The sequence below is a fragment of the Pungitius pungitius genome, chromosome 5 (genome assembly GCF_949316345.1).
Source record: "Pungitius pungitius chromosome 5, fPunPun2.1, whole genome shotgun sequence".
Classification (NCBI taxonomy): Eukaryota; Metazoa; Chordata; class Actinopteri; order Perciformes; family Gasterosteidae; genus Pungitius; species Pungitius pungitius.
In genome coordinates this window covers 1,432,832-1,445,493 of record NC_084904.1, presented here as the reverse complement: position 1 = coordinate 1,445,493, position 12,662 = coordinate 1,432,832, and the positions used below count along the sequence as shown (strand labels likewise).

Sequence of the window (12,662 nt, the reverse complement as noted above, 5' to 3'; positions counted from 1 at the left end):
GGGGTTTTGTTTTCAGGCTTTGTCATTTTACTAATTGATGTTGAGGTCTGTGTGGGAGCTTAACATAGACAAAAGATAATGGTCAAGGAGGACAAAGCTAAAAGCTTCGCTAAGTGCCTCCATGGTGATAAAACCTAAAAGTGAAAACCTTTCCCAAATAGAAAAACAATTAACAAAAAAAATAACCCTGCGGTATTGAATCTAAATGGACCACATTTACCTGGCTTTACAGGAAGGATACTGCTATTTGTAGATAATAAAAGACATTTTTTTTTTTTCCTCGTGCCAAAGCACAGCAACAAAACGTGAGATTTGGATTGGACAGAAAAAAACAATAACAAGCTGTGACAATTAGTACATTAGTCAGCCTCTTAAATTAATCTCACCTGAATAGGACTGAGGGCTGTTCTCAATGAGCTGCTACAAGTAAACAGTGTTCATGCTCCTGTACTCAGTAGTTGTGTTTCAAATGTTCAGAACAGGCTTATGAATAAAAACCCTCCATGTCGACTTTGATGACTTGCACGGTTTGTTTTCAGGTCAGACGAGACTTTAAGTGTATAAACAGAAATAAAAGAGGAGGGGATGGCTACAGCATCAGTAGAGAGAGTCATAAAGAGAGATAATGTACCTCAAGTATGCAGATTTAAATACCAATGGACTGGGCATGCATCCTCAATGTCATGACATACAATTTAAAAAAAGTGTAACAGCTTTACTTTGTTGACACTCAAATATCCTTATCATATCCTACAAAAAAATAAATAAAGACATTATCAAACAAGATTGTATTCTAAAAGAAGCATCACAATGTGCATTTAGTCACCCATCAGGTGGCATTGCAACCAATTGTTCAGGGCTGAATTGAATGGAAAAGACTGAGGAAGAAAAGCGGGGAAGGCAAATTTATTTCTAATGTGATTGGAATAGCCGCAGTGGGGATAATTCTGATCAAAATCGCTGGAGTGCATCCACTTTATGTGATTTTGTATAAAGGGTTGAGGCCACTCTAGACTTGCAATCAGCAGCAAGTTGAAGAGGGTATGGAAATGAATTATACTCCCCTTGTTTGCAGAAATTATTTAATTTGTCAACTTTTTTTTTATTGAGAAAGACACATTTGAGGAAATGTGTTGTTTATTATTTATAACCCCCCTCTTCATCCAGTTTAAAAAGTGCCTATTTGTTCAAATTGGGTGTGGTAAATGGCAGCATGATCGAACGCATTCTCCTTGTTCTCTTTATACCGATCTACCTCTCAATTCTAAAGTGTAAACGTTGATTTTAAATGCCTGACTAAAAGATAACCTATTCAACTGGCAGTGCAAGAGTCCAACCAAATGCCCCATGAGGTATATATATAAATATATACCACGGTCACACATGCAGAAGTATATTGGAAAATACCAGCATGCATTCTAAAGTAGCTTTGATAAAATGGCTAAAATGTTGATGTTTGCAGAGGACAAAAAAAGGCTAAACCCCACTGTGAAACCACAGTGGTTTGATCCAACAACCAGAAAACAAAAAATAATGACTGCTTGGTATTTTTCCAGCTTTTTGTGAATTTGTCTTTTCTGTTGGTACAAATTGCCAAAGCAGTTCATTACTGCCGCTGTAGCGTACTCCCAACGTGAAGTGCAGTACTAAATGTCAATCGAACCTGTGCACACTTCATGTGTGTGCGCTTACATTCTGCCCGCCTGTAATTATGCCTTTAATAGCAAACCATGCCTGCACACTGACAGAAGAGGGCAGTTTGAGCTGATAAAATCATTTGCACGGACAGGTTCACGCTTTCTAGAATCTAGAATGTCAACTTTGAATCGGTGACCTTTGTCAGCTGTCGTCATCAATTTACATACGGCGTCTCTCCCATGCAAACGTTGTGATATCCCAAAACAAAATGGTGGGGAGAATTTGCACACCTGTAGGCAAACCCAGACCCGGCCGCAGCAATGTTCTGGAGACGCGCTTGGTGAGGTGGTCAACTCGAGCTTCTCTACACACCACACATTATCTTGTAGTCAAACCAGTCATGTTACTAATGCTTGTGTTATTGTGCCACAACTAGAAACACATTTCTCTTGTAAGATATATGAAACCCAACACCAACGCAAACCTCAAATCAAAATTTGCTTCATAATTAATTAGCGCTCGACGTACTGATGGCGAAGATCAGAGGGCTGAACTATCTGCACTTCTATAATTATCATTATCTGTAAGATAATGTAGTGTCATAGGACTGCCAAAAAGGAGTCACCAAGTAGTCTTAATGTGGCTAGAGTTCATAAAATCGCTGCAGATGAACATTTCAGTGATTCATCTATGCTTTATTGCAAAGGGGCTGATACGGCATCCTCAACACAGACAAACAGAAAAAACCTCCCCATCACTCCTTGATGAAGTGCTTTTCACTGACCATTGATGGGCGGAATGTGAGGCTGAACCAGCTGAGCATATTAATAGGGTTGATTTGAAATGTATAAAAAGGAAATTGTACAAGTTGTACAAATTTTTGAGAGTACGTGCATTTCTTTCTTTTAAGTACGCAAATATGTAGCGATGTATAACCGGGCCATTAGGAGACCATGATTATTAAATGCACTTGTAGATGATTAGTCTTCAAACCACATTCCACACCATGCCCATCAGAACTATTTAAAGATGAAATAATATATTCATATAATCCCAGAGCCACAGTTGGCTGCAGATATCGATGACATGGTACATACAGTCAGCTGTGAGGCTTTAACTGGCAGGCATCTTGTGAAGAGCAGCAGTCATGTGGTGCTCCAGGTTCTCTATCTGCCCCCCAAACACCTTCATTTATATATATATATATATATATATATATATTTCTTGTGTGTTTGAACTAGGATTAATTGTCTATTTGTACTCATTCTGAACCTTTTAAGTTGCTCTCCTCAGAATAAGCCATTTAAATCGTAAAGATTTTTTTGCAGTTACTTTGGATTGTTACTTAAGTTTAGAAACGGTTTAGTGTTGCCAGGGTAGTTAACTTGAAATATGTTCGTCTTCCAGCCGCAGAGTGGCAGGAGGTCAGTTTAACTTGTCAATCTTATTAAGTTGATGATGAGTTTGTTTTGTACATAGTGTGTCTGCTTATGAAACTTGCATCTTTGCAGTTTGTCCTGCACTCATGTATCTTTTTAACTTTCACACATTGGCCATATTGTGGGAAATGCTGCATAATCATATATTGGAAGTCATTATAATGATGCATTATTAATTTCAAATTATGCAGCGTGAGACACAATGATTTATCTTAACTAAAAAAAAGAAAGAACTTCCTCAGATGTGCTGACACAAAGGTGAATGTACACAAATGCACATTCATTACTGAGGTTCAAATGGATTGTGCAAACGCACTGGTGCTGTGAATCCACCACTCGTAACAACACCAGTGGGAGATTTTTCCTGCAGTCTTCTAAAACACAGTACAACAGTTCAAGTGGGACAAAATCTGGTAAAGATCATGTCCAATGCATTGGGTCTGAATTAAACTGGGGCGCGCTGTGACACTGCAGCCTCTCAGGTGGCCACCGTGGATTATTTTTACACCCGCGGAGTCGCTTTCTGGAGTGCCAGGACAAATTCTCCTCTTCTGGCCCCTCTTCCGCAAACCCTCTTTTTCTTCTTCCCCTCCCGTTCCTCTTTTTCTACCGCCCTCCTCCTCACACTCTACCCTCGTTTTGCCTCCCCCACCACCATCTCTTGCACTCCCGCATTCATTTTCATCCATTTTACCGAGTTATCTAACTTAATGTCTTCAAAACTGAATGCATTCCCTTTGTATGCACCTCACAGACAGCTTTTCGCCCAAAGCCGTTCTCCCTCATCCCCTCGCTCCTCGATCTATCTTATAGTAAACTAGAACAATGTCCTATTCTCAGCATTGCATCCATTTCCACATATTTTCCTCATGCAATATGCCCTCTCAAAGGTTTTGTTCTTTTTTTCAATGCCTGCAGCTCTGTTTTACAAGGTAGCATTTTCCTGCTCCCTTCTTAGGTTTTCTCTTTTATATATTTATATATATATATATATGATATCATATATTATACACACAATACCACAGTTACATTCTTGACCCATTTTGATATCCTGCCTAACCTTAATTCCTACAGCTCTTGCTGTTTTCTCCCTACCTCTTATATCAATCTCCTGGCTGCTGTCTCACTCTCCTTTTGAAAACACAGTGAGCCCCCAGGTCACCGAGGACGAAGGCTCCAATGTTAATCACAACAAGAGATAAATACAACCACTGGCTATCACAAGAGTTTGGACGCTTTGATACCAGTTGGTGCCATTTCCTCAACACAATACACTTTTGGCAACAACAAGCATGATACATATCTGGTGAATAACTATCTTAATACAACAAAGTGACGGATTCCAAATCTTCTCATTTTGATGCGCCCCATCAAAGTTTCAGTTGTCCGACATTGCTGTATCTGTCTGCCTGTCCATCCTTACATTCCTCGAATGACGAAATATTGGGGGGAGGGGTGGAAGGTTTAAGAAAGCAACACAGGGACAGAGAGTCTCATCCCAACTGCTTGTCTCTGGTTTAATGGTTTAACGAGAACTCCGCTGCAACCCAACTAAATCGCAGGAAAAATGCTTGACAAAAGCCCTCTCTTGGTAAACCCAAACCTTGCGCACACGTTCACACACACGTTCACACCCACACACACACACACACGAGTCCCAGTCCCTGCATTAATAAATCTTATCTGGGCACACAGCTCTGATGGACTAGGTTGACAGAGGGTGTCTGGGGCCTGTCAAGGCGAGCAAAGCACTTTACCCATCGCTCGTTCAATTTATCCCCACCTCTCCTTTTGCTATTCTCTGCCTTTATATCCCCCCCCCCCTTCTCTCTGTGCCTGCCTTGTTCCTTTTTTCTGTTGTTGAGTTTATTGTTCAGATAAGGGTAAACTGAACGCAAGATATGAATCAAAAGAAGATATATTGTTCTTTTCAAAAAACAGATTTTTAGCTGACCCAGATGGCTCAATGTGGAAGTGTTTGACCTAAAAAAACAACAGAGCTCCACAGAAATGCAGTGCGTGTGTTCATTGATAGCACAAACATTGTATTAAAGACTTTAATAAGCACATCCGCACACTGTACAGATCAACTGACCTGCCGTAATCTAGCAATAGATTATTGATCAGTAACAGACCACAAATAATCTGGATGAAAGTTGTAAGATTGGGTGAATGGGGAGTGGGTGGGGGGGGGGGGTTGCATTGTCTTTAAGAGTGGGTGTTGCTTACATTCAAATGTGTTAACAGATGTCAATGATTATTGGTTGAAAGTTGCAAATTGCCTAAAGCCACTCACTCGATACTTAGCAAACATTTCTTCTTCTTTCTCAAACACAGACGTACAAACTCAGTAATATTCAACATAAAAAGTCCTGCTTTAGGTTACCTTGAAAGGAAGGGATCTTTCACTGCAGGGGCTGATGGGTAGAGACTGGAGGCTGCTGGCGGGACTTATCTCAGCGCTCTGCAAAAGAAAAGGTACGTGTATAAAAACACTGTTGAGATAAGGGGAAGGATTCCCATTATAAGTGCATTGTGCATCAGGGTTTTTAAAGGTTAGTCTTGGTCTGGTAACAGTATTGGCAATAAACATGACACATAGAAGTCTGGCTTCTAATTCCATAAGAACATAAAGAGGGAAATAGACTAATTCTATCCAGAAAAGAGCTCCTTAGCGCTGCAGCATCCCAAAATTTTAATGGTAATTTTCAACAGAATGTCCGTAGGACATTATTACCTCTGGTCTGTTGAACTTTTGCCTGATGAAAATGTAGGACAGTTCCCTGTACAACTTCATGTTTTACTTTTCACCTGGTCTATTACATTATTTCTGTGTTGTCTAACGCCAGCTGTGATTTTTGGCTCTGCTCCTTGACACAGGTGTCTAGTGGGCACAGAGCAAGGAAGCTCCAGCACACACACACACACACACACACACACACACACACACACACACACACACACACACACACACACACACACACACACACACACACACACACACACACACACACACACACACACACACACACACACACACACACACACACACACAGGCGGGCGGACAGGCGCGCGCGCACACACACACACACACACACACACACACACACACACACACACATACACAAACAAACTCCTTAAATAGAGCAGGCGCTGGTCTAAATGTTACCTGTGAGGGCTTGTTAAAGGACAGATGGTAAACCTGTGGAGGATAAATTCTTAACGCAGGGCTGCTGGTAACGACGTGATGCTGCGTGCAGCGTGAAAGGACAAGATACACAACAAGGATGTAAAAGGATAAAGGGAAGTACGACTTCTCTAAGAGTTCATTTGTTTTTGTTAAAGTATATTTATCTCTTTCTTTGTTCTGTTCACTTGCACATTCATATGAAAGTCAGCCCCTCAGCTATTTGCAAGGGATGACAAAAAGTGCTTTTTACTAAAGAATCTGGATTTTGTTTGTGTGCAGTTACAAGTTAGCTCAAATCTTTGCACAGCATAGACTTGATGGTTTATTGCATTGGCTGACCTTTTATAGAAGCATACCTTCCTATCAGAATTATAGGTGCGCCATGGCGTCCGGCCCTCAATGTGTCACAGGTGATCAATGCCTCTCCCCATACGGAGAGACAGGCTCACTGACACCAAAACACCCTCTCTCTTTTCCCTCCAACGCCAACGCATTCTCTTTAAGGTCACCCCTGTCCCACAGGCCTTAACACACAGCTGTCCCCACAATTAGATGTGGTTCAGTAAAAAGCCTTTCAGATTTGAAAATGGTAAAAAAAAAAAAAACTGTCTGGGAGCTCTGGCTTTAATGACTTCCACTACCTGGAAGCTAAATGTCTAAAGTTGATGAATGGCCCAAGAAGAGAAAACAGCTTTTGTAGTTTTCCCACACACAACCATTCCCACTCGCTCATTGATAATTCGCTTTTCAAATCGGAAGGATGCCTCATTAACAAACATGCTGCCAGACACTTTAGTGAGTTTTTTTGCAAAACAAAGGGTGAGGAATTTAAATTTATTTTTTGCCACGAGGCAAGCAGCTGCCTCAGGGGTAAGAGTCACTGGGACACCGGGGTCTGGCGGGGCCATGCATGGACCAGGCCTACAAAAGACTGTGTCTATTTGCTGTAAATAAATACGACCGCCACAGATTTGCTAGAAACCATGGCTGACATTGACAAATGGGGATCATTGGTTTAGGCAACGTTAATGCGCACATGGACAGTGGCACTTTCGAATTGTTCCTCCGTGCAGCCAAAAGGATAAAATGCTGAGAGAGAAATAAATCAAGGACGGATAGAGTATCACCAGCTGCCTTAAATATGCTAATCCGACTAATATGATGCACAGCAAAGCCCGGAAATGATACGGTGTGATGTATTATCTGGCCTGTCGGTCATGCATCTCTTGTGTAATGATATGCATTCGTCAGTACTAATAGCAGGACACTCAGAGTAGTGGCACACTCGGTTACGCCGTAGAGAGAGAGAGAGAGAGAGAGAGAGAGAGAGAGACGCCACTGAGTTCCCAAGTCCAAGTTTAACTGGGGACATGGAGGTTGGTTTGCATCTAAGCCGCTCCGGGGTTTTTTAAGCTTTTGACAGCAAATGGGAAATTGGCAAGTTTGCGTTTCCTTTCATGACCTTACTCACTGCGTCTTGGTCTTCTGGCAGACAACCTTTGAGCTGCATTAGACTTATTTTTCGACAAATACGACAAAATTAATAAAAAAATCCCTGCAACTTGGGGAATAATACATTATGTAGATCATGTAATATTCCCTTTTAGTCCCCGCATTTTGTAATTTGGTATTGTATTGTTGTTCAGGGATAATGCTACAGCAGTGACTGGTGTAGAGCAGAACAGAGAGGGACATCTAGGAGATAATGAGATAAGTGTTGGACGCTTGGGCTCCGGCGCTGGTTTCATAACTGTTAAAATACTCTGCATGAGTCATTATTGTAATAATGGACTCTTTGTGAGCATCCTTGGCTTTTAAGTTGTTCTGAGCGCTACTGGAAAAGAACTGCATCATCTTAGTGTGACACACTGTATTAAGCTGAAGAGTGTTTTGGGTGACATAAGAGAGAAGATTACTTTAGATAAATTTAAAAAAAACGACAGAAGATTGGAGTTCAATACCAAAAGATCATGTAAATAAAATTCAAAGCATGCTGGCATGCCGGGTCCCCTCTCTCATTGCTGCAAGATGGATTACATCAGTGATGTCAGATAACAACATTTGCAATGTAACACAACAGCTCTGACACGAGAGGAAGAAAAGTCTCCCCTCCTTTATATTCATATTCCCTCTCCTCTTGCACTCCCTTTAGTCTCTCCATCAGCACTCTAGCTTATGTCTCTCGCCACTAATTATCACCTTAACATATCGTGTCTCTTTCACAGTTGTCCTGGGAGGAAAAAAAAACAAGATGAGAAGTGAAGGAAAAAAAATGGGCGAAAGTTCTACATATGCTTTTGCGGACTGTAATTCCCAGAGAGGTCCTTACAGAGAGCTTTGATCTTAGTTCAGATGTACTAATAGTGGGGTATTAGGGATGGTCTGGGCACCCTTTCATATGTCTTTTTGTTAGAGTGTGTCTGTATAACATTGCTGTGTTTGGTGAGGGTCAGTCACCCATGTAGATTAGAAGGAAACGGCAGCCAGACATTGCAAATGGATGTTCTGTCAGCTCAACTTACAAAGCCGGGATGGGTATTACTAACACCCCTCTTTGGTGCATACATTTTTCAAAACACAGTAGTATTAGCAAGAACATAACTGCTTTATTCCCAAACAAAACACAGCACAACACAATATATTAGGCTCCACCAAAAGAAAACCTCCAAATAACTACTGTCAAAACATTCTGCAAAATCTGCAGTTTTATCATTACGACTCAGAATCCAACGTGTGAATCGTTTTTGAAGTATTTGAAAAATCTCTCAAAAAATCTCAATGACAAAATGCTATATTGGAAAAGCTTGGAAGCTAGAACAATATTACCTTCAATTGACGTTGTGAGGTAAAGTAGTGCCAACGTAAAAACCATTACATCACGCCCCAGGGCGGTGCAACTCGTCAGTGCTTAACTAAATGATCATAACTAATCATGCCTGTTGTCTGTGGATGTCCATGCTATGACACTGAGATGGCCTCAGAGTCTGCGGTAAAACTTTACTTTTGAGGAGGCTAAAGCTTTTAGAGAGCAGAGTGATTCTCTAGAAGTGGAGGATTATTATGTGGCGCTTGAGTGAGTGTATGTGTGCAGATAAAGAATATGATGGCAAACGCTCAAATGTGCTTCTTAGTTTCATCCACAAATTGAAGGATGTGATTAAATTAGCAAAACAAAGTGATTAAAGAGACCTTTTAAGGCAGAAAAGTCCCCACTTTGAGATGATTTCATAGAGTTGAAGTAGAGCCCATTAAAACTGGGTGGGAAGATTTTGTCATTGGAGTGCTGCTGGGTTTGTGCTGCATATCATTTGTTTACCACTTTCCCTACTTGGGTTAAAGCTATTTAATGCATGTGTAACTTGATCAAAGACGCGTCTGTTGGTGTGGTAGAAGAGCAAAAACAAAGCACAGTGGCTTTAAGTCGCGTTGTTCTTGTGCTTTGTGATACACAGTGTCTTAACCAGAGTATGAAGTCCTGTTGAGAAGATTCTGTTGGCCTGTGTGTGTGTGTGTGTGTGTGTGTGTGTGTGTGTGTATTTCCCACCTCTTGCAGTGTGCGTCTTAGCCTTAAAAGCAGGGTTTTGACAGCCGTGCAGTCCTGCTGCATCAGTCTGAGTGGAAGGGTCTCCAGGCCTGGAGGTAAGGACTCATCCTCCCTCCCCAAACCCAGCCCCGAGCTCCAGTCGGCGGGCAGCAGGCTGGTCGGACGGCTTGGCTCCCTGGAGGAAAAGGAAAGTGAAATGAAATGTTAGGATGAGTCAGTGTGGAAGAACTGGATCGTTGACCCGTCTTCGCTGCCCTCGACTGGCAACCAGTAGACTCTCATGTATGCCTTTGATCCCTGCAGATGGCGTGGATCCCTGCTGCTTCTATATATCCCATTAGTTCCCAGAGTCCCTTCTGATATTGCGTTTAGCCAACAGAAAAGGCACAAACATGCACCTACTTTCTACAGAGCAATGAGATAAATCGGTCTGCAGACAGTTAAAGCAAAGGGACTTATAAATTATAGTTAGTGAATAAGGGAAGAAGAAAAAAAGCAAACGAGAAGAGATATTTCTACAGAGGCAGGATAATTTAAGTTGAACTAAAGGTCACACGGGGACCAAGACCTGCAACCATTCAACAGGTCCTCCAAAAACTCCCCATGGTCTTCTTTTTAATGAGCATTGATATCTATAATAAGTCTGTTCTACTGTGAGATTATTCAAAATGAAACGTGAAGGATTTAATGCTCACAAACTCCCACATGGGGGAAACATAATGCCTGGGTGTGAAAACACGAGATCACACAATGCACTCAGAGATCAAAGAAGCCACAGCACAAAGTCCATGTCGTAATCCTTCGTCTCATTGCCATTAACCACTCACAAGGACGCTTGTGGTTCTGATTCAGAACGGCCCATTACAGCTGTGTGTGTGTGTGTGTGTGTGTGTCGGAGATCTCCCGGTTGGCTTGACGAGGATTTTTGACAGCGTGATCATTAACCAGCAACAGAACCGACGTGACCCTCCGCTTCCCCTCCACGCGGCGTTTTGTTACGGTGGGCTTATGAGGGTTTGAACTTCGACACACATGAACACCGACGACATGGGCAGCTCAAACTGTTTCAATTAACCGTCCCATTTGAGAGCACAGTCCATTAAGCGGTAAACAGGCCTCTGGAGCTGTGTGTCTTTGGTGTGTGGTCCACGGCCCCGGTTCTTCTCTCCTAAACACCCATTTAGACCAGCAGAGGACACGAGCTGCGACCAGCCAGAGTCGCTCAATGTCACATTATTGCTCATCTCTCTTTGGCCTCCAGCCGACACTAAAACTCAGCTAAAAAACCCTGACCTTATTGATAAAAGCTGTACCTTCATAGTCGCTGCCTGCTCGGGAGCCACTTTGCATGTTCTGCCAGTTTTAAAGTTGTAATTCAACAGTTAACTGCTAAAAACTTAAGACACACTTAATATTCAGACTCAAAGTAAAGATGTTTCGCTTTAACAGCATTAGTAACTAATGTGTACAAATCCAGCTGCTTATTTAGAGTCATGACTGGAACTGCAATTGTCAGTAGTAAACAATGTTAATATTTACTACCATTTTTGATGATTATGGGGTGTTAAAAGATTTTAATAAAATGATTTTTTACCATCGCATTTGATCATCAACATTTCCTGTTGGTTACTAGTTCATGGATACGTGTATTGCTCTTTTAATGCTGCAATAAAAACAACTAAGCTGTCTAACAATGCTTAACCTTTTCAAAGTCGCGTCTCATCGTTACTAATGTAAAGTAAAAAAGTCACTTAACATGAACAGATGTGGGGTTAGCTAAGGATTCAAATGTAGGAAATCCAACCAAGAGTCAAACTAAATTCAAAAGCAGCAATGATCAAATCTTCTAACTAGTTTAGTCTGTTTTTGAAGTGGCTTGTGTGAGGTATTTCTCGCTTGTTAGTGTATTAAATACAGAAGACGGCAACCCCCCAGTTTGGAGAAGCAGGAGTACTGCATTGTCAATTCATTTAAGAAACCTAAAAGAAAGGCCCACCTGAAAAGAATGTGTGTAGGCTGTATCTAGAACACTGTCACCACCTTACCCTCCCGCTTAGATTGCCCTTCCCGGCGGGGGACCGAACCGAGTGTGAAGCTCATCTCTGCTGCCTTCAAAGCTCAGGACTACGTGGACAAAAACCGCATTCAGGTCGGAAAATAGTCCAGATATAGTGTAACATTTTTTTTTTTAGATGCGTCTTTCTTTTTAGATTTCCCAAACACTGGCAGCAGCACATCGCTTTGATCATGTGCCGCTGATCATGTCTGCCTTTCCCAAACCCTGCGGGTAATGCACTGAATATGGATAAGACCGGATCACAACACCCCAACTATCCCTTCACTTGTACCTCAACATTAAGCCCGCTCGTTGCTGAAAAGGCGACATTTTAAAAGCGGTCGGGCTTCCTGTATCCACTTAAAACAATTAAAAAGCAATTAAAGTCAGGCTTTCTACCAATTACAATGCACAGGCGGCTCCTATTTGGCCTGCAGAGATTTTCCAAATGTCAAAACACGGGACGTGACAGAAACCTGTTGAACGTCACACTTGAAGGTCGTTGTGCTGTGAAACAGAAAAAACAAACCAACAGACTAAAGTGCAAACTATTACCACTACAAAGTATTAACTGGACTACATATGAACACACTGTGTTTCCCCCCCCCAAAACTTTTTTTCGTTTTAGTTTTGGTTCCTTTCTCTATTTCTTTCTCTAATGCACAGACCTGCTATGCAGGCTGGATGGACTGAGTGTTTCTAAACGGCGTATGATCAATCAGGCACTTTCTCCGATGACAGCTTGTGTCGGGAGGCGATGTGCAGCACCACAACAATCGCTTTCTTCTTCCCTTA

The 12,662-nt window shown here is 41.7% G+C and overlaps 1 protein-coding gene across 1 annotated transcript in view; it reads right to left on the bottom strand.

Moving 5' to 3' along the window:
* ccser1 (coiled-coil serine-rich protein 1) overlaps window positions 1-12,662 on the bottom strand; it is an 87,382-nt gene that overhangs the window by 45,508 nt on the left and 29,212 nt on the right. The window contains exons 7-8 of the mRNA XM_037481968.2: window positions 9,812-9,986; window positions 5,464-5,541 (exon numbers count right to left, since the gene is read on the bottom strand). Coding sequence (XP_037337865.2) covers window positions 5,464-5,541; window positions 9,812-9,986 — 253 coding nt within the window. The remainder of the gene's footprint in view (window positions 1-5,463; window positions 5,542-9,811; window positions 9,987-12,662) is intronic.